General features: G+C 52.7%; 2 protein-coding genes across 2 annotated transcripts in view; both read left to right on the plus strand.

Moving 5' to 3' along the window:
• The window catches only part of OAF (out at first homolog), a gene marked incomplete at its 5' end in the record, with an annotated part of 20287 nt that extends 5272 nt beyond the window's left edge, over positions 1–15015 (plus strand). Inside the window, 4 exons of the mRNA XM_025200011.1 lie at positions 1731–1772; positions 11757–11891; positions 12487–12667; positions 13294–15015. Coding sequence (XP_025055796.1) covers positions 1731–1772; positions 11757–11891; positions 12487–12667; positions 13294–13568 — 633 coding nt within the window. The remainder of the gene's footprint in view (positions 1–1730; positions 1773–11756; positions 11892–12486; positions 12668–13293) is intronic.
• A 5232-nt stretch (positions 15016–20247) lies between these two features.
• POU2F3 (POU class 2 homeobox 3) overlaps positions 20248–20452 on the plus strand; it is a 45764-nt gene continuing 45559 nt past the window's right edge. The window contains exon 1 of the mRNA XM_025199976.1: positions 20248–20443. Coding sequence (XP_025055761.1) covers positions 20416–20443 — 28 coding nt within the window. The 5' untranslated portion in view covers positions 20248–20415. The remainder of the gene's footprint in view (positions 20444–20452) is intronic.

The following is a 20452-nucleotide window of genomic DNA, read 5'->3' on the forward strand; positions in this document are numbered from 1 at the left end:
CTTTCCCTGTGTTACTTGGCTGGAATTCACCCCACGGCTCCACTTAATTGCACTTGAGCTCTGTTTTCAAGGACTGGAGTGGAGCTCGAGTGGTGCCTACAGCCTTGCCATGGCCCTCTCTGCAGGGTGGGGCTGTTCTCACCCGAGGAGAGCTGAAACTGCCAGAGGACTTCAAAAAATCCCCTCGCTGTCTCGCCACTGCCATGTGCTACTTGCATTTCATCCATCTCGGAGCAGAATCCAGACCCTGATGCCCAGGGACACTCGGGAGACCCCCCTTCAAAGAGCAGCACATGGTGAGCAGCTGGGGAAGAGCGCTCCGCATGCCAGCAGTGCTGGCGGAGCTGCCTGTCAGCTGTAGCACCAGGGAGTTAGAGCAGCCCTGGGGCAGCTGCGACTTATCTGGGGATGTGCCCTCCACAGAGCATCCCAGAGCGTGGGAGGTGGGAAGATGTTATCACTCGTGTTCCCACGCTGCCTCCTGACTGCAGTGAGCTTCGCCCTCCAGGTCTCCGGAGCGGCTGGATCGGGCTTTGGGGCTTTCTAGCTGCAGCACTCACCTGCTGGGGATACTGAGGACGTGCCTACCCTGTTCTGTGCCTCAGTTTCCCCTGCCATAAAAAGCGTTACCCACCTCTGTAAACCACTGTACAAGCTCTGGGTGTAAAGTCCTTTTAAATCCAAAGTGTATCTCGTCTATTGTGCACTATCTTCCCTGCCTGGGGTGTTCAGTGCTGGATGAGAGTTAAGAGATTAGCACCCCTCCTTTTGTTGTGTTGGAAAGTAACATTGGGATTACGTTTCTCTTCGGTTTTATCAAACGGCTGTTTGCTGTTTTACCAACAACAACAACAAAAAGCCAAACCACTCCTCACTCCATATTGTTGAATCTAAACTCTTTGGCAGCCTCTTCGCAATAGGGACTGCATTCCCACCCTCTGGCCAGCAAGCGGGGTGGGTGGTTAATACCCAAGTTGACATAAGTGATTTATTTTTCTTATAATTACTGAGAAAAATTGTGTATGGGGCTGGGCGCAGAGAGGGCTGAATACTTAACCTTTGTGGTGCCAGTAGCTTCAGCATGTTGCATTGCTGCTAAAAGAGCTGCTGCTGTTTATGCTGGGGTTGAATATAGAGGCCTCAGCACCAGGGATGCTATAAATGGGGAATAGCTGATGCATGTATTGTGTATGGAAACCCAGACTGCCAGAATTGAAGGGAGGGTCTTTCTCCCTTTGGGAGTGTCAGAAGGGACGTAGCTAAGGCCTCTGGCATTTTGAAGTGTGTTGGGTCAAAAGCCAATTTCCAGCCAGACGGAGGTGTAATGCAGGAGGTACATTATCCCATCTGCCCGCTGCTAGGTTCTTGCACCTACCTCAGAAGGCGCTGGCCATAGTTGGGGGTGAGATCCTGGGCTCATGGCTCGGGTCAGATCTGGTCTGGCGAGTCTGGTGTTCTTCCTGGACATGTGGACACGCGTGCCCAGGTGAAAGATGGAGCAGTTAGGCAGCTGGACACCAGGACTCGGGCATCTGCTGCTCCCTTGCTCCCCTACAACTGCAAACAGCAAGCATGTGAAGAGGGGGAATAAACAGAACTGCTCTAATCCCTAGCGTGCCTGCCTGCTTCATTTTCCCTTAGAAGCATTGAGCTATAATCGCCTGTGTCCTCGGCTGTGACTGGCAACCTCTCTGAATGATTTCCCCATTTTTTGTCTTGCATGCTCCCAGGACATTTGTGCACAAAGATCTCTGCAGTTGGCTTCTTCACAGGTGGGATTTCAGCAGCACAAACCAAGAAACTGGGCAGTGCCATCCCAGGGTGTGCTTTTCAAAGGCTTCCTCTCAGTGCCCTAAGACTGTGTGGTAGGACAGAAGAACCAAATCCCTGCAAGTTACTGGGAGATAATAGAAGGCTTTTTAACTCTCTCCACAGGAGGAAATCAAGTGATTTAGTAGAGATAATCAGGAACTCTGGAAATTCGGAACCAAGTTCTCTGCAGGGCTCCCTCTGATATTGCATTTGCCAACATTTAATTTTGCATTATTGAAGTGTGTATTTTCTAAGCATTTGAAGTTTTTGAGGGGGGCACTGTAGTAGACTATTGAGTTGTCTGTTCCCCTGTAGAGCGATTCCACTTAAGAACGCGGTGGTTTTAATGGATCTGATCTTTCCAAGGTCAAGGATTGTTTGGGTACTTTGGTATGCCATGCTTGGTGTTGACCTGGTGAGCTGAGCACAGGATTTGCAAGCTAGGACTCCCAAGTTTCTAATCCTGGCTTTGCTACTGTCTCGTTGTACAGCCACGAGCAAGTCACTTGGACTCCAGTTGCAGAAGTAGCCCCCACCCGCCACTTGAAGGCTTAGCGGGAGGTAGTACAAGGTTGATTTTTTTCTAGGGGTGTTGACTGTCTACAGCTTTTATCAATGCTATTAGGAGTTCTGGGTGCCTGGCACCTCAAACGGGTGGGCACCAAGGGTCTCGCACCAAGCGCTAAAAGTTACTTGAAAATGGGGGCTTGCCAAAATGTCCTCCTCCATGAAGCACTAACTTTGTTTCCAGTGCCTCGCAAGAGTGTCGTGGTGAGCCTGCCTTCATGGTGCATAAAACGATTTGAAAATCTAAAGCTCTGCGTAAGTGCTCGGCATTATTTATTTATTCACCCATGCCAAGAGCTCTGAAGCAATAATCCAACTTTCCATAACAAGCGAGGGCTTTGTACAGCTCAGTTACTCCATTCCAGTTGGAGGATGTGATGGACGGAAAACATCACTTTAGCACGGCACCAGCCCAAATCTGCTTTTTGCATCAATCTTGGATACGTAGAGAACTGGAAGGGACCACCTGGACCAGCAAGTCCAATCTCCTGCAATCTGTAACAACTGCATAATGGAAGTTAAGTCCAGTAGGATCCAGAAGAACTTCCTGTCTGGCCCCACCAGGCACAAAATACCCCTGGTGATATAGAAAATGTAGGGTTTCTAGTCCAGAAAAACCCAAGGCTTCAGTCTATACTGTACCAAGGGAAGAGAGCAAGAGAAACCCAGGACATCACCAGTTCCTCGGGCCTTGCAGTGGAAGGGAATTTGTTAGGTAAAGGATGCCCACATGTAGCATCATCTGGCCTTCATTGCTGCTGTGATCTAAGTGTCTTGATCCTGAAGTTTTGGAGCATATGGGGAGAAGTTGTTGGCAGAGTTCAGTAGGACAGAGAGAAAAGGGTCGCACCTAAGTGACATCGTGGTGCTGGCAGGACCCGTGCTCAGAGGCAGCAGCTGGCTGCACTTGGGCAGCTGGGCCTGTTGTAGTTGCTGAAGCTCTCTTTGCCCCCCTTTGTTCCCCCCCTTAAGAAGTTTCTCACAGAAAACTGCATCTAGGCAACCCCTAAGTACCCTGGATCCCAGAGGACACCTGGCACAGCAGGAAACAGGAGCCACGTCCCTCATGGATGCCCTAACCATTGAACATCCCACCCTCCTCCTCCACATGTGCAAGCTCCCACCCCTTCCACCTCCACCACTGAGCGGGAGCTGACTGCATGCCTCCAAGGACAAAATTCAGGGCCTTGACGGCAGCCACGTCCTTGAAGGAAGGCGCCTGGCAGGCGGGCGGAGGTGGGAGTTGGCAGTGAACTAGCGCTTCCCTCCAAGATTTATTTTCTTGGGAACTGGTTTATTCCACTCAACATGGACGTAAGAGTGAGACCACACATGATCTTGATTCCCAACTGGGAAAGGCCTAAAAACAGAGGCTGAATTGTCCTCTTGTCCTAAAACACAGGCCCAGCAGGAGACGGAGACGGCCGGCATGGGGCATGAGGACGCTGAATTCTTTCCCAGGACGGTTCCTCTATGCTCCTAGTCCCCTAGGTCTGCAGATGCAAGCCCCTGGCCCTGAGGGGAGCCAGGTGCCCTGAATTCATCCCTCTCCCACGAGAGGAGGGTAGGATGCGGTTTTGCCTCGGCAGTCAGAGAGGTGCTGCAGAACGGCCTGTTCCTCAGCTCCGCCAGGCAACGTGAAGCCAAAAGCTGAACAATAGCTGCAACTGTACTCGCTGCACGAATGTGGGTCAGGGCCCCGTTTGCCAACATCCTCTTGAAGGGTTAATGCAAAGTCCCCGTGCTGCTGAGGCTCAGAGGTCGTGCTGGGGCTTGTTCTCTGCCGGGAAGCGGTACAGAAATCCCAGCTCCTTCGTTGGTTTGGCCAAGAACCTGCTCGGCACTGACTCACCTTGCTGCTTCCGGCAGGACCGACTGACTCTTGGTGGGATGAGCTTGGATACCCACCTCCCCCTTATGATATGATGGGCAGAGCAGGGAGGTAGAGAAGTTTAGGAAGGGCTGGGGAAGAAAAGAGGGATTCTGGGCAAGTTTGGGCACCTTGGCCATGTCGAAAGCCGCCATTGCTTGCACTTCTACCGGGCATGCCTTAAGGTACATAAATCTTGATCTGTTTATTGTGTTGAAAAGGATGGGCAAATCCTCAAACTGGCAGTGGAAGCAGCCTGGAAACCAGTGGAGGAGCTTGGATGTCAGTCTGATGAGCTCACCCTGGAGAAGGTGGGCAGACGCGTTGCGTACCAGCTAGAGTCTGCGCATTGTTCCCTCTTGCACGGTGAGGTCCAGTAACCCGATGTGGAGGCAGCAGGAGCCTGGATTCTGTGGCCAAGTCCTTCCCTCTGGAGGAAAAACCAAAGTTTCCAAACTAGGTGGCATTTTTGGAGCCTGGCACTACTTGGCCATCCACCCTGAGAGAGGAGTCAGGCAGGATCCCGCGGCTCCCCACCACTTGGATGAATAGGACTTGCAATGGGAGTGGAGGCAGCATCTTGGCCAGCTCTTGCAAGCGCTTCCTCTTTCCTGCCAGCATCGTCTTGAGCCAGCCGCTTGCCTTCCAGAGCTCATTTCCTTTAGGCAACCGGACAGCAGAGTCGTGGTTGCATTCGTTGGGAATGAGCTGCAGAACCAGCAAGCTGCGGGCAGCCGAACTGTGGCATCTGGTTCTCCCAGTGACCTTGTGTAGACAGCGGAGAGAGGCGTAAGGGCTTTCTGAAAGGAAGAGCCCATCACTGCTCAGAGCAGTCTTGCTGTCATGCTGTTCCTTACAACAGCGGGCATAAAGCCCAGGGTTCAAGGTAATTCACACCGGGCCAGCACCCCCCTGCAGCATCCCTGGCCAAGGAGCAGGGGTCCTCGGCACATTAGCCTGATGCCTCGGGTTCAGTGCTGAGGAGATGCAGGGCATAGACTTTGCTCTGTGAAACAAAGAGACCAGTGGGGCTGGCGGAGAAGCTATGGCTTGTTTTAAATAAAGCTCCGACTTCACTGTTTTAACAACCCATGCAGTTTATCTGGGAAGCCCCTCTTCTCCCTTCTTCCCCTCCTGCAAAGTTTCCCCTTACCCCTCTTCTGCAGGCCCATCCCTTCCACCCATGTGTCTGTCTCCCATCTAAGGACCCCTTTCATGAAGATCCTAGCGGGGATCCATCCCTGAGGCCTTCCACCTCCGCGGGCTCCAGCCATGTGGACTCCTCAGCCCATAAATCACTGAGTGCACGGAGCCGGGTAGATAAATATTTAGATTGGCCCAGCCACAGCACCGGGTCAGATGCTCTGGTGTGATGGGAATGAGCCTGGAGCAGAGGAAATAGAGGTAAGGTGCACACAGGGAAATGCAAGAGCAGCTTCAGAGGAGCCTGGGAGCGAGTGTCGGAGGATGGTTCCCACTGGAGGAGGTGAGGCAGGATCTGGAAGAGCAGGTGCCCCTGCCTCTGGACTCCCAACCAGGAGGCATTGACCTTAGCGCTGCAGCCAGCTCGGTGGAAAGTCTGCAAAAGCTGATACCATGCACACATGACCCTGTCCCGGGGTGCATTTGCCCCCTTTGATGCCATGGGGACTAAGTCTGTCTAGTAGCTAATCCAGGCTGCTAAAATGCAATCCCCTCAACCCTGCTTTCTGAGAGTCACGGCTAAACTGACTTGAAACCTACAGCTCCCCGTTCCAGCGGGTTCAGTGAAATTGTACGTTTCTCGCTGAACATGGCAGTGCAGCTCTTAAACACAGAGAAGCATGTGCCCTCTCTCAGAGGTGTCCATGCATGCTTGCGTAACAGCCACGGCAGGGCTAATCACGGGGCTTTAATCACCAGTGCTGACTTATGAGCTTCTGCCACTTCAGCACAATGCTCCCGTCTGTCAGTCCGAAGCAGTGGGAACCAGCCGCTAGGAGGAGATGGCTGTGTGAGCATGTCGACTTCTGCTCTTCCTCGATATCTTCGTATTGCTGCAAAACTTGCTTCCAGATGGAGAATGTTTCCTGATCCCTTCCACGCAGACAGTAGAGCCTTTGGATCTGACTGTCTGGTGAAAAATGTGGATTCCCACTTTTTTTTGGTTTGTGTGTTTTTTGAAAAGCTGAGGATCTGAGGATTTGAAGTGATTTAAAAAGAAGTGTTTTGTATGGAACTACCGAGCCTGGCGGAGCTGAGGAACTGGCTGGTCTGCAGTTTGATCCGTCTGATACTTGCTCGGCCTTGTAACGTCGCAGGAAGCGCAACGAAGACTTTGGATCGAAACCAGCTGGCATAAACCGATGTGACTCGGTTGAAGGTTTGGGCTGCTCCGATGGTGCCACATTTCAGCAAGACCTTCTTTAGGAGAGCTATGAGAAATGGTCGGTTTCCTAAATATTCCTGTGAAAATATCATTACTTCCCTCTCCTTCCTACCTCTGCCCCCCCACCCAGTCAAATTGAAATTATTGACCATGTTTTTCTTCTCTGCAGTTTCCACCCTCCGTTCTTGAGCCGTTTCAGTCGGACCCTCTCGCTCATCATTCCAGGCTCGTGGAGGAAAGATCGTTGCTCCCTCGGCTAAGGGGTCGATTTTAATTTTGAAAAACATGGTTTCAAATGGCGCTGTATAAGAACCAAAAGCCCCCAGCAGCCTTTAGCTCCTGGTGAGCCTGTAAAGCAATTCTGAGCTGCTTCAGGCCTGCCTATCCCCCAGGCCTGCTGGGTTGCTAATCAAGCCAGTAGACTGAAGACAATGACGGGGTTTGTAGGCGAAAGCAATAGGATACGTCCTCCTTCTTCCCTACTCCTCTGGCTCATTTTTCACTTAATAAGATGCATCCAGCAAAATCCCTGCTCTGGCCATGGGAAAGAATCGCATCCCAATCTGCAGCTGTTCTTTCAGCTCTCTCCAGATGTGCCCCAAATTCCACTGCCTTTGTTTTCTGCACGTGGGAGGGAGGGCGGTGAGTAAGCTGCAGGGATATATGCTCTAACGTAGATGATGTTCCTCGAGAGGACGCTGCTCAGAGCCTTGCGGAAAAGGAAGCCAGGGTTTTGCTGTAGATGGAAAGGAGGGTCTCTTCCCAAACCACATGAGACCGATCGTAGGCCTGCCGTAGAAGGGAAGTCTAAAAGGAGGGAAGTCTTCTCCATAGCTTGGCATGACTCCTGCTGGCTAACGCACTGAGCTATGGCTTCTGCCCACTCCCCCACGGAGGTCACTTTTCACCGCAGTGTTCTTGGGTGGACTCCAAAGGAAGTAACAGGATTTCATGCCTCTTCTGGGGAAATGCTCCCTCCGTGACACCATGAGTCACGGGGTAAGTGAGCATAGCCCTTGTGAACGATGCCAAATGAACCGTCCGGGGGAATGTGGGCAGAGAGTCTCAGAACAGATGCAGCAAAGAAAAAACATCCCTGTCAGATTTCTGTCCCTTTTCCTTGCACACCGGCCTGCCAATGTGTCTCTGTCTTGACCTGGAATAACCTCCTCTTCCACGTTCACTCCCTGCGGAGGTGTCAGATAGTGTCCAGAGCATGGGAAGCTTTCTGCAAATGCTCGCAGCAGGGTTGCAAGCATCTCGCACGAGGCACCAAGCCGTTCCAGGCTGTACGTTAGCAGCCTGAGCTGCATTTACTCTGGCGGTCCAGCCGTGAAATGTTCCTCTGTCTCCGAGAACTAGTCCTGTCCCTTGGACTGTAAACCCTGGATTTTCCTTAAAAATGGAGACCTTTTTATCCCCTTGCACCTCCTTCTCAGGAGTTTATTTGGTCCCCACACACCCCAACCCCCAGTTCCTTACTGGAGTTGGTCATTCCCCTCAAATGGGGAGGATGTGAAACACAAGAGCCACATCCTCCTGTCACATGCCAGCACGGTGACAATGAAGTCAGTAGAGCTTTTGCTGCTTAATGTAGGCCCAGGGAGCTTTTTCTTTTGTTTGCAGGACAATGCTTTTTTTTTCTTCTTGTGAATCCTCCCTGGAGTAACTAGTTTCCCAAGTTGGGCTTTGACTTCATAGCTGGCTGCCAGCACTCAGTGATCAGCATGGGTCCCTTTTAGCCTGAAAGCGTATTCATTTCATCTCCGCTTTGCCGTCCGTCCAGTGCAGAGATAAGCCACTTGTTGCTGGCCTGCTGCTGCCCAAATTGTGTTGCCAGTAGTAGCGAGAGGGAAAGCATCTTCACAAAATCAAGATTGCAGCTTTCCTGGAACGATAGCTGGAGAGCTGAGCTTTGCAATGCTTGTGAAAAGTTTTGGCTGCGGACTGAGAGCTGCAGGGGAGGGGAAGAGAAGAGCTGCCGTTCGTTAGCAACTTGCAGATGAGGTGAAGATTTACACTGTCATCCTGCCCCATGGTATTTTTAGTTAACGATGGCTGGAAGCTGTGACCAGCTGCCCCGGGTAGGGCTATGATTACAACGCAAAGATAGCAACTTGGAGGAAAAAGGTGCTTCTCAGCTTGCACATAGCGTGAAGGAGCAGGATATGGTTTCAGATGTGTTTGTCCTTCCATCAGCTAGTCCTGGAAGGAACGGCTGTCTGCTCGCAGGACTGAGCAGAACATGGATGTGTCAGTAGGGAGTTCATGGGACATGTGGAAATGAGGATGCAGTTATGGCAAGGGTGGAGGAAGTTTCTTACCTGTCTTGCTGAGCTTGACAGAGCATGGCGCATTGAAACATCCCCGTCTGCAGTAAGGATGTGAGCTGACATCCCTGGGCTTTGTGAGGAGGATCTTCCAGTCTTTACTGGGCTTGTGCGGGTCCCACTCAGTGTTTTCTCCATGGCAGATCTTCACAGGAAGCAAACTCGTTGCGTCTCAAGTTCTTAGGGCAACCCAGACCGAATCTCCTCCTGGTTGCAGCTACTCTGTGGGGAAGCTCCAGAGAAAAGAGATCATTGTCTGAAGCCCTACTATCTGCTCAGAGTGAGCAAAAGGTGGATAGTGGGTGTGTTGTGTCCCCGGCCTACTCAGTCTTTCTCCTTCCTTGGGTTTACTGTCAACACCAAGGGCAACGTCAGTGCAGATTTCCAGCAATAGGGGGAGAATCTCAGCCCTACGGAGAGACATCATTAGATGATGACTGTATTTGGGAAGGCATAAGCTTTACTATCTTAATCTTGGGGGCAAATTTTAATCTCGTGGCCTCTGTTAAACTGAGATACGTCTGCGGTGAGCACACCGAGCTAACTTTGAGCGTTTTCTTCCGGCTATGCAGCATAGTCCACGAGAGCAGAATTTGGCCGTTCCTTTAGTGTCACCACGGTTGCTAAATGAAGATGTTGTGATTTGCTGGGGGAAGCGGGCCAGTCCCTGGGCACGGGGGAATTGCGGCCCTAACTCGGGCAGGATGGCAAACCTGTGGGAAGTGTCGAGATGCACCAGCTGGGGTGTGGAGGTCTTGGAGATCGCAAAGCAATATGCACAGGGTTAAAACCACAGCCAAGCAGCAAATACTCTTTTCAGCAGGTGTTCTCTGCCTAGGAGAGGGTCACATGCTTTTGTTTTCTATGCCTAGTTCTGCTCAGGGGTGATTTATTCAGGCACTGTGATTCATGGCCCCTGTATAGCTAACTTTGTTTGATTTGCCTACTGTAATCCTGTTGCTCAAGGTGTTACTAGAGGCTTTGAGTTCCCGACTTTTTACAGCGACACTAACGTGATAGGTCTGGAAGTGCAGTGCGGCCAGCAGGGCTTGGTTTTGTCTCGGTGACCCTGCAAGAATCCTACACCCTCTGCTTGGAGGTGGTTTGTGTCACAGGAGCAATGCGGGACTTCTTCTCAGCACATGCCAACAAAGCTGTCTCCTCCCTATTGCTTTGCTCCATTCGTGGAAAAAAAACAATCATCTGAAATGGCCCGTCTGAGATTGGGGTCTGCTGTGATGAATGAGTAGCTCTGGAACGGCAGGGCCGCGGTGTCTGTAAATGAAGCATGTCCCTGTGACTCATGTTCCTCTTTTACCCTCCTCCAAGTATGACCGGGAGCTGGACTCTTCCCTGTGAACCATTTGTACCATCGCAATATCACTTCCCCTGCACTTGTGTCCGGTTGGTCTCTTTTCCATTTTCCACTGACTCAGACCTCTTTCCCCCTCCCACCCTGTCCTTACCCGACACACTCACTGCTCTCTAGATTTGTCCTGTTTCCCCTGAGGACCTTGCTGTTGCTGTCAGCACTGAATGCTTCAGCCTAGTCCCTGTGCTCCATTCTTGAGTGGACACATCCCGATCTAACTAGGGATGGAGAAGTGGGGTGGGGTGTCCTGCGACATGCAACACAGATGGAGGATGCATCACGTGTGGGCAGTGGAGTGGGAGGGTGCCCAAGCCTGGCAGTGATAGATGAGCAATGAGGCATCCTATTGTAGGCTCAGTAGGGTGCACTCTATGGGATGATGGGTGCAGCGTGGGCAGTCGAGGGCAGGAATGGAGGCATCCCACCCTGGTGCTACAAGTGCTGGGTAACTTCGTGCTTCATTTTCGGACGGAGTCTGTTTTCTTTTAATCATTCCATCTTTCACATACACGCATGTGTCCTTCCGGTCACACTTCAGGGTTTCCTGGCATAGGATGGGCTGTGTTACAATAACAGGAAGCGTTAGACCCAAAGATAACGCTGTTAACAACTCATTGTGTTGGAAGGAGCCAGAGGAGTTGGCGATCTGAAGTTATCTGTGCATGCTGGAAGGAGAAGCACCTGTAAGCAGCTCCTGACCCTTTTTCCCTTCAAGAGTCAAGCCCTGGCATTGCTCTCCAAAGTGGTTTGGGCACTGGGTGCAAGGGGTGACCCCCTTGAAGAGAGATGGGATTGCAGGGAGAGCTTATGCCATGTCAGGGGCGAAAGCACGTGGGTCCATCCAACATAGGAAATCTTGAGGTGGCTCCCTACTGTGGGGGAAAAAATGTAGGGTCATTGTTTTATAAAAAATCACCCCTTCCTGGAGGCAGAAACAAGAAACCCTCTGGAGTCAGGGTTTATCCTTGGCCAAAAACCAAAACCAGCAAGGCACAATTGGGGCATGTGTCACCACCCCTGAGCAGCACTCTGTCTGTCCCCTGTGTTGTGGGATGGAGGTTTTCCACAACCTGGGCTTAAGGTTTCATACAGGTTGTTTCTCCATGTTGCCCGTGCCTGGTTTTAGGTCCTTTGGTAATAAGAATCAAGCCTCTGGCTCCTGGTCCTGAAGGCAGGAGGTTTTGTTGCTTGAGCAGAAGGATCCACTGGTGTTCCTCAGGCTGGAGCAGGGTTAGGTGTCAGCCTCCCTGAGCCCCTTTGAGATGGGGTGACACAGGACAGAGTGGGTCGGGGTAGATGTTATGGGGGGTCAGGGGTGGTAGATGTTATGGGGGACGGGTGGGTGTGCATTTCTCCACACTGCCCCTCTGAGGTCGAAGGCCATAGGCTGCGGGACCGCGTTAACCTGTGCTCTCCTTGTGTTTTGTTTTTGGTCAGGAGGTGAAGATTTTCCGTGCCCTGATCCTGGGGGAGCTGGAGAGGGGCCAGAGCCAGTTCCAGGCCCTCTGCTTTGTCACGAGGCTCCACCGCAACGAGATCATCCCCAGCGAGTCCATGGCCAAGCTGCGGCAGGTGAGGGGCAGCCCCATGAGACAGCTTTGTGCTTGAGCCCACCACTGCTGCCCACTGATCTCCTGGCCGTCTGGAGCAAAGGGCTCTCCAGCCCCTTTCAGGCATCTGGCTGAGTTTCTCAGCCTCAGCCTGACCCAGCTGTGACCACCACTTCCTGCTGCACAGTCTAGTCCAGTCCAGCGCTGCCCAGATCTATTTTGTGGGGAGGTGGGCGGCAGTGGTGAACACCACCGGTGAACCAGACCTGCCTGTTATCTGCCTCGGCTCCAGGCTGGCAGCACTGCCACACTCGCTGAGGCTTGGACTCCAGCCATCCACAGGCCCATCCTGAATCTCCACCACTTCAGCAGCAGCTGGGCGTTGCACAGAAGTTGCCTTGCCAGCACGGTGCAGGGTCTGTCCTGCTCAGCTTAGGAGACCGCATGGGATCCCATGCGAAGGCAGTCTAGATGCACACCTTCTGGTGGTGTGCCACAGCGATGTCCCTTAGGGCTAGTCTGGGGAAAGGATGGAGCAGATAGACCTCATTCTTCCTCACCAACTAAGAAGCTTTGCCACTGCTGCGGGAATTCACTCAGTGCCTTTCTCCTCCCAGAAAAACCCCAAAACGGTGCGGCAAGCAGAGGAGGTCCGTGGGCTGGAGCACCTGAGCATGGACGTGGCTGTCAACTTCAGCAAAGGGGCCCAGCTGAGCCCTCACATCCACAACGTCTGCTCTGAGGCCCAGGAGGCTATTTACACCCGGGAAGAAGATGTTAAGTTTTGGCTGGAGAAAGGTGAGACTCTCCCCTCCTGCATGGGCAGCTCTGATACTGCCAGTAGGTCTGCAAGGCCTGATGGACTGTCCCTCTGGGGCTCTTAGGGAATAAGCTGGGTCACAAAGCATCAGCCTCACATGCTGTTTAGATACCCCATGTGTATGGAGACACCTGCCTCAGGTGCCAGTCTCCCTCCCAGCCGCACTTAAGCTTGTGCCCATTGCCTGGCATTGAGTGGCTACTTCAGTTCTGACATGTGGAGCCAGCGAAAGTGGCGGCTGTTGCAATAGGAGACGCGTATCCAGCATGAACCAGGCAGAGCCCTGCAATTTGTTCCACAGGGGGACAGACTGGCACACATAGCTGTCAGCCACTTCTCACCCAGGCTGAACCTGAACCAGTAATTGAGGGAGGAGAAGGCTGGTAGCTTGTCCCCGAGTCACTTGAGCCTTGTCTATACTTACCTGTGTCACCCCCCAGCAGAAGACAGCAGCCACCAGAGTGCATGGCATGTAGGCACCCTCTGTTTTTCCACCAAATGTGGAGTCCCGGCCTCTACTGGGATGATGCTAGAGGTCCCCAAGACGAAGCTTGTCCCTCGATGTTACCGTCTGAAGCACTGTTCTGCCTCTCTCCTCCCGCAGGGGTGGACGGCTCCATGTTCGAGGTCCTGCCCCAGTCGGCCGACCTGCCCGACCTGCAGCGCTGCAAGCTGTGCTCGGACCGCTGGAAGCCCTGCATCTGCAGCTACTCGCTGAGCATCGAGTGGTACCCCTGCATGCTCAAGTATTGCCGGAGCCGGGACGCCAGTGGCAAAGTCTCCTCCTACAAGTGCGGCATTCGCAGCTGCCAGAAGGGCTACACCTTTGACTATTACGTGCCGCAGAAGCAGCTGTGCCTCTGGGATGAAGAGACCTAGCAAAGCTTATCTGGGATGCGTCTTTTCAGCCTCCCGCCCTCGCTCCATGACTCCGGGCCGTGTGCCAGGGCTGACTGCCCGGAGGGGGAGAGGGCTCGCAGAGGTGCTTGGACCATGGAGGCTCTGTGTGCTTCTTTTCTTCCCATTCCCTGGGACCCCCTCAGGCTGCCTCATACTGTGAAAACAGGCTTAGCTTCTGCATCTTAGCACAGCGCTGCCCAGAGCCAAGTGCATTGCTCACCAGGGACAGTTTGGGGGTGAGTCTTTCCTGGCCAAGTGCAGGGGGGCTGGACCCGATGATCTGTAAGGTCCCTTCCAGCCCCTAACAACTATGAAACTATGAAGGGGAATGGCTGTGCTTACCGGTGCCAGCCCAGAGCCTCTTCAAGGGGAAGGGAAGCCATCTCAGCTGTCACTTCAGCAGCCAAAATGTGAGCGGAGGACAGGGCAGCTCCGGACCTGTCCCCGGTCCCTTTCCCACAGGCTCCCAGCCCCACCACGGCAGCACTTGCCACTGGTGGGGCCACGGACTTGGTGGGAAACCCCCCAAGTGAGGAAGGTGCAAGGGCCCCAAAGCGGGCGGCGTGCTGTGCTGTCACAGCACCCGACCACTTGCCAGCTTCTTCCCTGGCTGGTGGAGATGGAAAGCTTAGGTACCAGGAGGCCTCCCGGCCCCTTGAAGAAAGGGAGCTTTAATGAGTCTCTGGTTTGGCTTGTTCTTAAGACCCAGCCAAGCTGGGGTTGAGGCTGCAGTCCCAGGGACTCTCCTGTTAAGAAAGAGCTGTCCACACATTTCTATCCACTGCCTCCGGGGCTGTGGTTGACAATCCCCCACTGGGTCTGCACCAGAGCTTCGGAGATCTGCTGAGGGCAGGGGACTGCCATGCAGTACTCCTGGGTTTTATTTCCAGCCCTGCTGCTAACCTGCTAGGTGAGCATAGCTAAATCCCACCACTTCACTGTGCCTCAGTTTCCCCATCTGTAAAATGGGGGCAACGATGACGGCTTTCCTTTGTAAAGCACTAGGAGGGCCTCCAAAGATAAGCTATGATTGACGGCTGTCATTACTGCATTCCTCTGTCTTAGGGGTTGGAGCTGAAGGGGGGAGAGTGGGGTTAGGGCTACCGCAGTCTTCATAGACCCACAGGGTCCAGAGCAGCTGCGATTTGTAACCCCAGCCCCTCTGGCTCCATACCCTCTTTCTTGTGCCTTCTGCCCAAACTTGAGCATTTTGGACAAAAAAAAAAAAAGATAATTTCCAGGTTTTTCTTCTTTTAATTTGCTGACAGAACTATTTTTGTAGGGATCTCATTGGGGGAAGGGCGGGGAGAGGCTACATTTTAATATGGCGACATGAAGTAAAACCACGACTAAACTTGAAAGATTTTTTAAAAGCAAAGTATTTATCATTTTTAAGGTAAATAAATGGATTTTTTTTTAAAGCAGATCTAGCATCAAGTGTCTCCATAAAACTCACAGCCCTATTCTTTTGCTGGTTCCTTTTGCTCTCGTGAGGTTTTTATCCTGGTTGCAATCCAGGGTCACGTCCGGGATGGGATTGTAGCCTGGTCTTATTTGTGGGGTCAGTGCTGCTGGAGCAGGGCACCAGTGACTCGAATGCACTGTCTAACACAGCTCTGCTGTTAAAATATGTGGGGTCATAGAGGGCATTTTAACCACATGGCAATGAACTCAGCAGTCTCTGAAGTTATTTTCCCTGTGTGGGGTTCCTGGGATGTCTCTTTTTAGGGTTATACCCTTCCCCCAACCAGGGCAGTACTGCAGTTATGGCCTATGAGGACATAACTACTTGCTCTGCAGCAGGGTGGCTATATTTCCAGGACTCCTAGCATACCTCTCATGTAAGTGCACGGTCCCCATCAAGGCATCTCTCTGCTGCCATCCTTCCACCTGCCTAGCTCGTCTACCCATCTGGCTGCTCTCCCCCATGATTAGAGGCCCCATGCTCTCAGCCCTCTCCAGGCCGATGGATGGTGCACAGCTGGGAAAAATCCAGGGCCACTGGGAAAGAGAGGGAGACTGAGAAACCACCAGGCACAGAAAGGTAAGCTCAGCCCATCCCAAGAGACTTGGCAAGATCCCAACATCCTGCCCCAAGCACAGACATCCTCCTTCACTACCACCCCAGGGGGCTGCAGTGGCTTGGGCTCTGGGATTGCTCTGAAGCAGTAGATGACATTGCCACCACCTGTGCTGAGGTGTCCACTTTGCTTTCCAAGCCTGCTTTCTTGCAGCATATTCTGGCAGGAAATCAGTGGGCTTTCCTGGATTTGCAACATACCTTTTATGAACCAGGGAAATTCCCCTGGACCCACACATGGCTTTCAAGATGCATCCAAAGACGGTCAGCATTTCCAGTCTCCGGTGTTGTTCCAGAGATCAAACGGGTAAGTCTCCTGGCTCTGGGCCTGGGAATGGCACTTGTCCAGCTGGGTGGCTGGCTTCCTAGCGTTCTCAACCTTGCACGGCACCCCTTGTTAGACTCAAGTCACCCCTTGGAAAACATCAGCTCGGAGTTTTCACCTTTTTTTTTTTGATGACAGAAACATAATAGAGCACTTATCCGTTGCAAAGAACTCAGACCACAGCAGATCAGATGTGTTTAACACAATTGGTTCCTATTAGAAATCCCTGGGAATCACGTTGGCACACCTAGCAGTGCTAACAAACCCCTTTAGGATGCTTGGCACCCCACAGCATCCTCACAGATCTCAAGGGGACCGTGGCGCTGTCCTAGTCTGTCCGAGACGAGATCTCTGCTGCGTGTGGTTCTGCCATGTTCCACGAGAGGGCATAGCTGGGTTGTGTTTCCACCGCACTCGTTGCTCTGCACTTGGAAGAGCAGGCAGACATCTGTGCCCTGGACTCTCCTTAGGTGGGTAGCAAGGTTGCAACAGCAATTTTCCCAATAGAGACATTTCAGCGTATGCAATGTGTAGCCAACCCCCACGCACTGCAGGTTTTAACTTCCCAAGTCATCCACCACTTTGCAGGATCTCTCATTATTCCCCTGCACTCCCCCCTTGCAAAAAAACCCAACAAAAAACAAACCCAAGGTTGTGTCCAACAGACGAATAAAGCTCATTTATCACAACATTTCTTGCCAAAGCCCTGTAAAACCCACCTGTGCCGACAATCCTATTGAAAGGCAACTATTTGCAGGTGCAGCGGGGGACACAAATTGGCACCCAGCAAGTGGGGGAAGGAAGTTTTGGCTGCAAGCAATGGTATAAATAGAGAAAAGCATTAGTCGATCTTTATTGTCTGTGCCGAGCTGATGTTGCAGCTTGCGCGTTGAGGTCCTATCTGGAAGGCGGCTGTCTGTAAATCAAGCTTTATCCCCCAAGGTTTATTGTTCTCCAAAGGAGGAATGGATGTTGGCAGATGGAGAGTACACAATGATGAGTATGGATGGGTCATTCATTGATGTCACTGTAAAAGAGCTGCTGATTTCTGGCAGTGGTATCTTCAGTAAATGGAGAGCTGACTGTCTCCAGGACAGTGTGAAAGCTAATCTGTCTCAGGGTGGAAAGATAGTTGTATGTTAATACAGAAAAGACTTTCCCTGAAGGTACATGGTCTTAACATTTACAAGCATTTTTTTTTTATTTTTATTTTTTGGAAGAAAGCTTTTATTAGGGCCACAGGAGGATGATAAACTAATGCACGTGTTACAATGAGGCTGTAAACTAGTGTCCAAACCAAGTTGCATTAGCGAAAATCAAGAAGCTACTGGAAAGTCAGAAGCAGAGCCTGGAGGAGGTCAGGGTGACCTTGCTGTCCTCCTGGCACCGTGGTTTTGGTTTGGTTGTTACGAGGTGCTTTGGGGATGTTCTTGCCAGCTCTTTTGAACAGATGGTTGGGAGATTGGACTCGCTGACTCAGCAGGACCCTTTCAGCCCGGGGTACTGAAAAGTGGCTCCTCTTCCCTGCTGTGACACTTTGAAGCAGAAGGTGCTGCGCACCACAGTTACATGGAAATCAATGGGCACTACAGGGGCTCTTAACTTCCTCACTTCCAGCTTGGGCCACTGAAGCTGGGGTACCCAACCTCACTTGCCTTCTTGGGAAATTGTTGCCTGTTGCATTTACTGAGAGCAAGAACGCCAAATAGGTGTGAGCCTGATCATCCGTTTGAGTTAACACTGGTCTATTCATGTATCCTGCATGTATAGATCCACATACCCTAAAGCAGGAGGCACAGTTACAATCAAGGAACCTGACTTTACTTTGCTTTGTTTTTAATTCCCCCTACTGAATTCGACAGCAGAGCTATGGCCGTAAACCTGCAGGCAGAGAACGGCCAGAAAATTGTATTGCAACTTTTCTGAGTTGCCGTGGATGCTGTAGAAATGATAATGAGCAAACTCTACAGCTGGATTAAGCAGGGAATCTCATTTGAAGAGGGCTGCAGTAGGGCACCCCAGGCCCTGAGCATCTCAGATGAGCCTTATTTTAGGCATACCATTTATTTCCATAGCTGCAGCTAACTAAATATTGTAGGGGATGCATTTTTCCTCTACTGGGGCAATTGTATTTAGAGCAGTTAATAACAAGGGGCCTGGTCTTTGCAGCTGGGTCCGTGCAGCCAACCCCTCATGCCTGCATGCAGTCTTCCAGGAGCCCACGCGACTGCAGGGAATCGTTTCATCCCTGTGATCGGGGCCAGGAGAGGTTTTGTAAAGGGTGAACCTTAACCATCTTTTAAAGTTCAGCTGAACAAAAATTGTCGTCAATACAGATCGATTTGGTCTCTCTTGCCAAATGCTCGTTTCTCCCCTGGGCTCCCAATCTGCACTTCAGCTCCATGATTAAACTCCCCAGTCCTTGGTGAATTCCCCAGTCCTTCCAGCCTTTGCAGAGTGAGCAGTCCACGAGGTGGCATTGTGTACCAGCCTATCGGGCCCACGGAGAGGAGGGAGGTGGTGTGGCAGCTGCAGCTCTGAGCTAGGGAAAGCGGTGAAGGCAGATGTCTGTCACCCAGGCGGCTGGTCTGCTAGCAGTGAAGGGGCTCACGTGCCTCAGGTGAGGGAATCAGGTGCATTGCATGCTGCTGGGGATTGCATGCATATGAAAAAGCCCCCAGTTGGTGTGTCTGTGTCAGCACCCACCCCTCGGGGTTAAGCATCCCTTATGGCACCCAGCTGGAGCTGCAGCCCCCCACACTTGTAGAGGCCCCCAGTCCGGCCAGAGTGATCACTGCACCCACCAAGAGAGCAATAGGGCAGACACATCTTAGATTGCAGCCCCTGAAAACAAGGCCACGTCTGAGCCTTATGTCACCGCAGCCTGGAAAATCTCTCCTGAGAAGTCCCCACCCTGGTGACTTCTCCATGTCCCACTTCTCCACACTGCTCTGCTCCTGATTTCTCCCCTTGGGTTTTGCCTCCTTCCTTGTGCTCCCACAGGAGCTCCCTGCCTGCCCCGGACTCGTCCCTGCTCTCTCCCCGCTTCCCAACCCCATGATTTTGGGGTGCCTTTGACACTGGGCAGAGCGATCCCGCCCGGCCCTGGGGGAAAACCTGCCTTTCCAGGAAGGAAGAGCAGCCTCTGGGAAAAGGCATGTGCTGGAAAGCGTGGGTTCAGAGACGGATGTGTGATAGCTTGTACCTGGCATTAACACTCAAACAATTTCGGGGGAGATTCCCAGCAGCGTGGAGACCTGGGGAGGTCAGAGCCCACACAGTTGGCTGGGAACAAACTTGTCTCTATTACTGTCCTGCATGATCCAATGCAGACACCTTGCCTCGGACCCCCTTGGGCAGCATGGGTGCGCAAGGGTGGGTGTGGGGGAATCTGTATACCGGGAGATCACAGAGGGCTATAGGAATGAGTGTGCCCTGAACCCTGCACAGAGGGACACTGTAGGTCCCTGGCGCCTCAGCTTGGAGAGCTGGTGTGAGCGTGAGGGAGATGATGGTGCAGGAGGGGGGGTCTCCCATGAGGAGCTGACAGCAGGGGCTGATCTTTTCCGTGCTGGCATGCGTAGCAGTGAGTGCCACGACTGGAAGTCAAGGAGAGGAAGGACAAACCCTGTACCCTGCCCCTGTAACATAAGTCATGTCACCTCCATGTGCCCAGCTTGCCCCCGTTGCACAAGTGGTGTCATTTGCTGAGAGCCCATGTCCAGCACGGCTTTCCACGTAACCACCCAGGCCCTGAGGGCAGCAGCGCAGGCAGGCCCACGCGGACTCTCCTGCAGCATGGGCAGACCCAGCACTGGGGTCTCTGTGTTTTCTGGGCCCTCTCTCAGATTGCAAGCTCCCTCCCTGCTCTGGAGCTCAGTGGTTTCCCTGGGGCCTGCCCAGGCAGGTGTCTCAGCCTCCTTTATCTGTGCTGCGGCAGGCGGGAGCCCAGTGCATTTCCTACAGGGGACGATTAGGATCTAGGACTTGCTGTGCACCAAGTCTCGGCAGAGCCCCTTCTCGCGGGCTTGGCAGCGGGCAGGCAGGCAGGTGCTGTGGGGTGTGGGCGCCTCGCTGAGGCTGCCTTGCTCCCTCTCCCACCCCACCCCCTTTTAATGCTGCAGGGACTCAACCCTCCCAGAATTACTAATATGCAAATCTCACCGTTTTGCATGGGCCATGTGCCAGGCTCCCAGCATCAGGACATTGCCAACGTGGGGGCGTGGCCTCTTCCATCCCCAGCGTGCTCACCTGGCCTGGCGGGACGGAGGCAATGCAGCTGCCCCTGCTCTTGGAGCTGACCTGAGCCCTGCCGACGAGGTGGTGCTGCAGTGTGGGAGGCCAAGCTGGCAGCCCCTCGGGCAGGTCTGGGGCTGGCAGCAGGAAGCTGGGCACGCTGTGGATTCCCTTCCCCTTGCAGGATGGTGAATCTGGAGTCCATGCACACAGGTAAAGGGA

Source organism: Alligator sinensis, unplaced genomic scaffold, assembly GCF_000455745.1.
Source record: "Alligator sinensis unplaced genomic scaffold, ASM45574v1 scaffold278_1, whole genome shotgun sequence".
NCBI lineage: Eukaryota > Metazoa > Chordata > Crocodylia > Alligatoridae > Alligator > Alligator sinensis.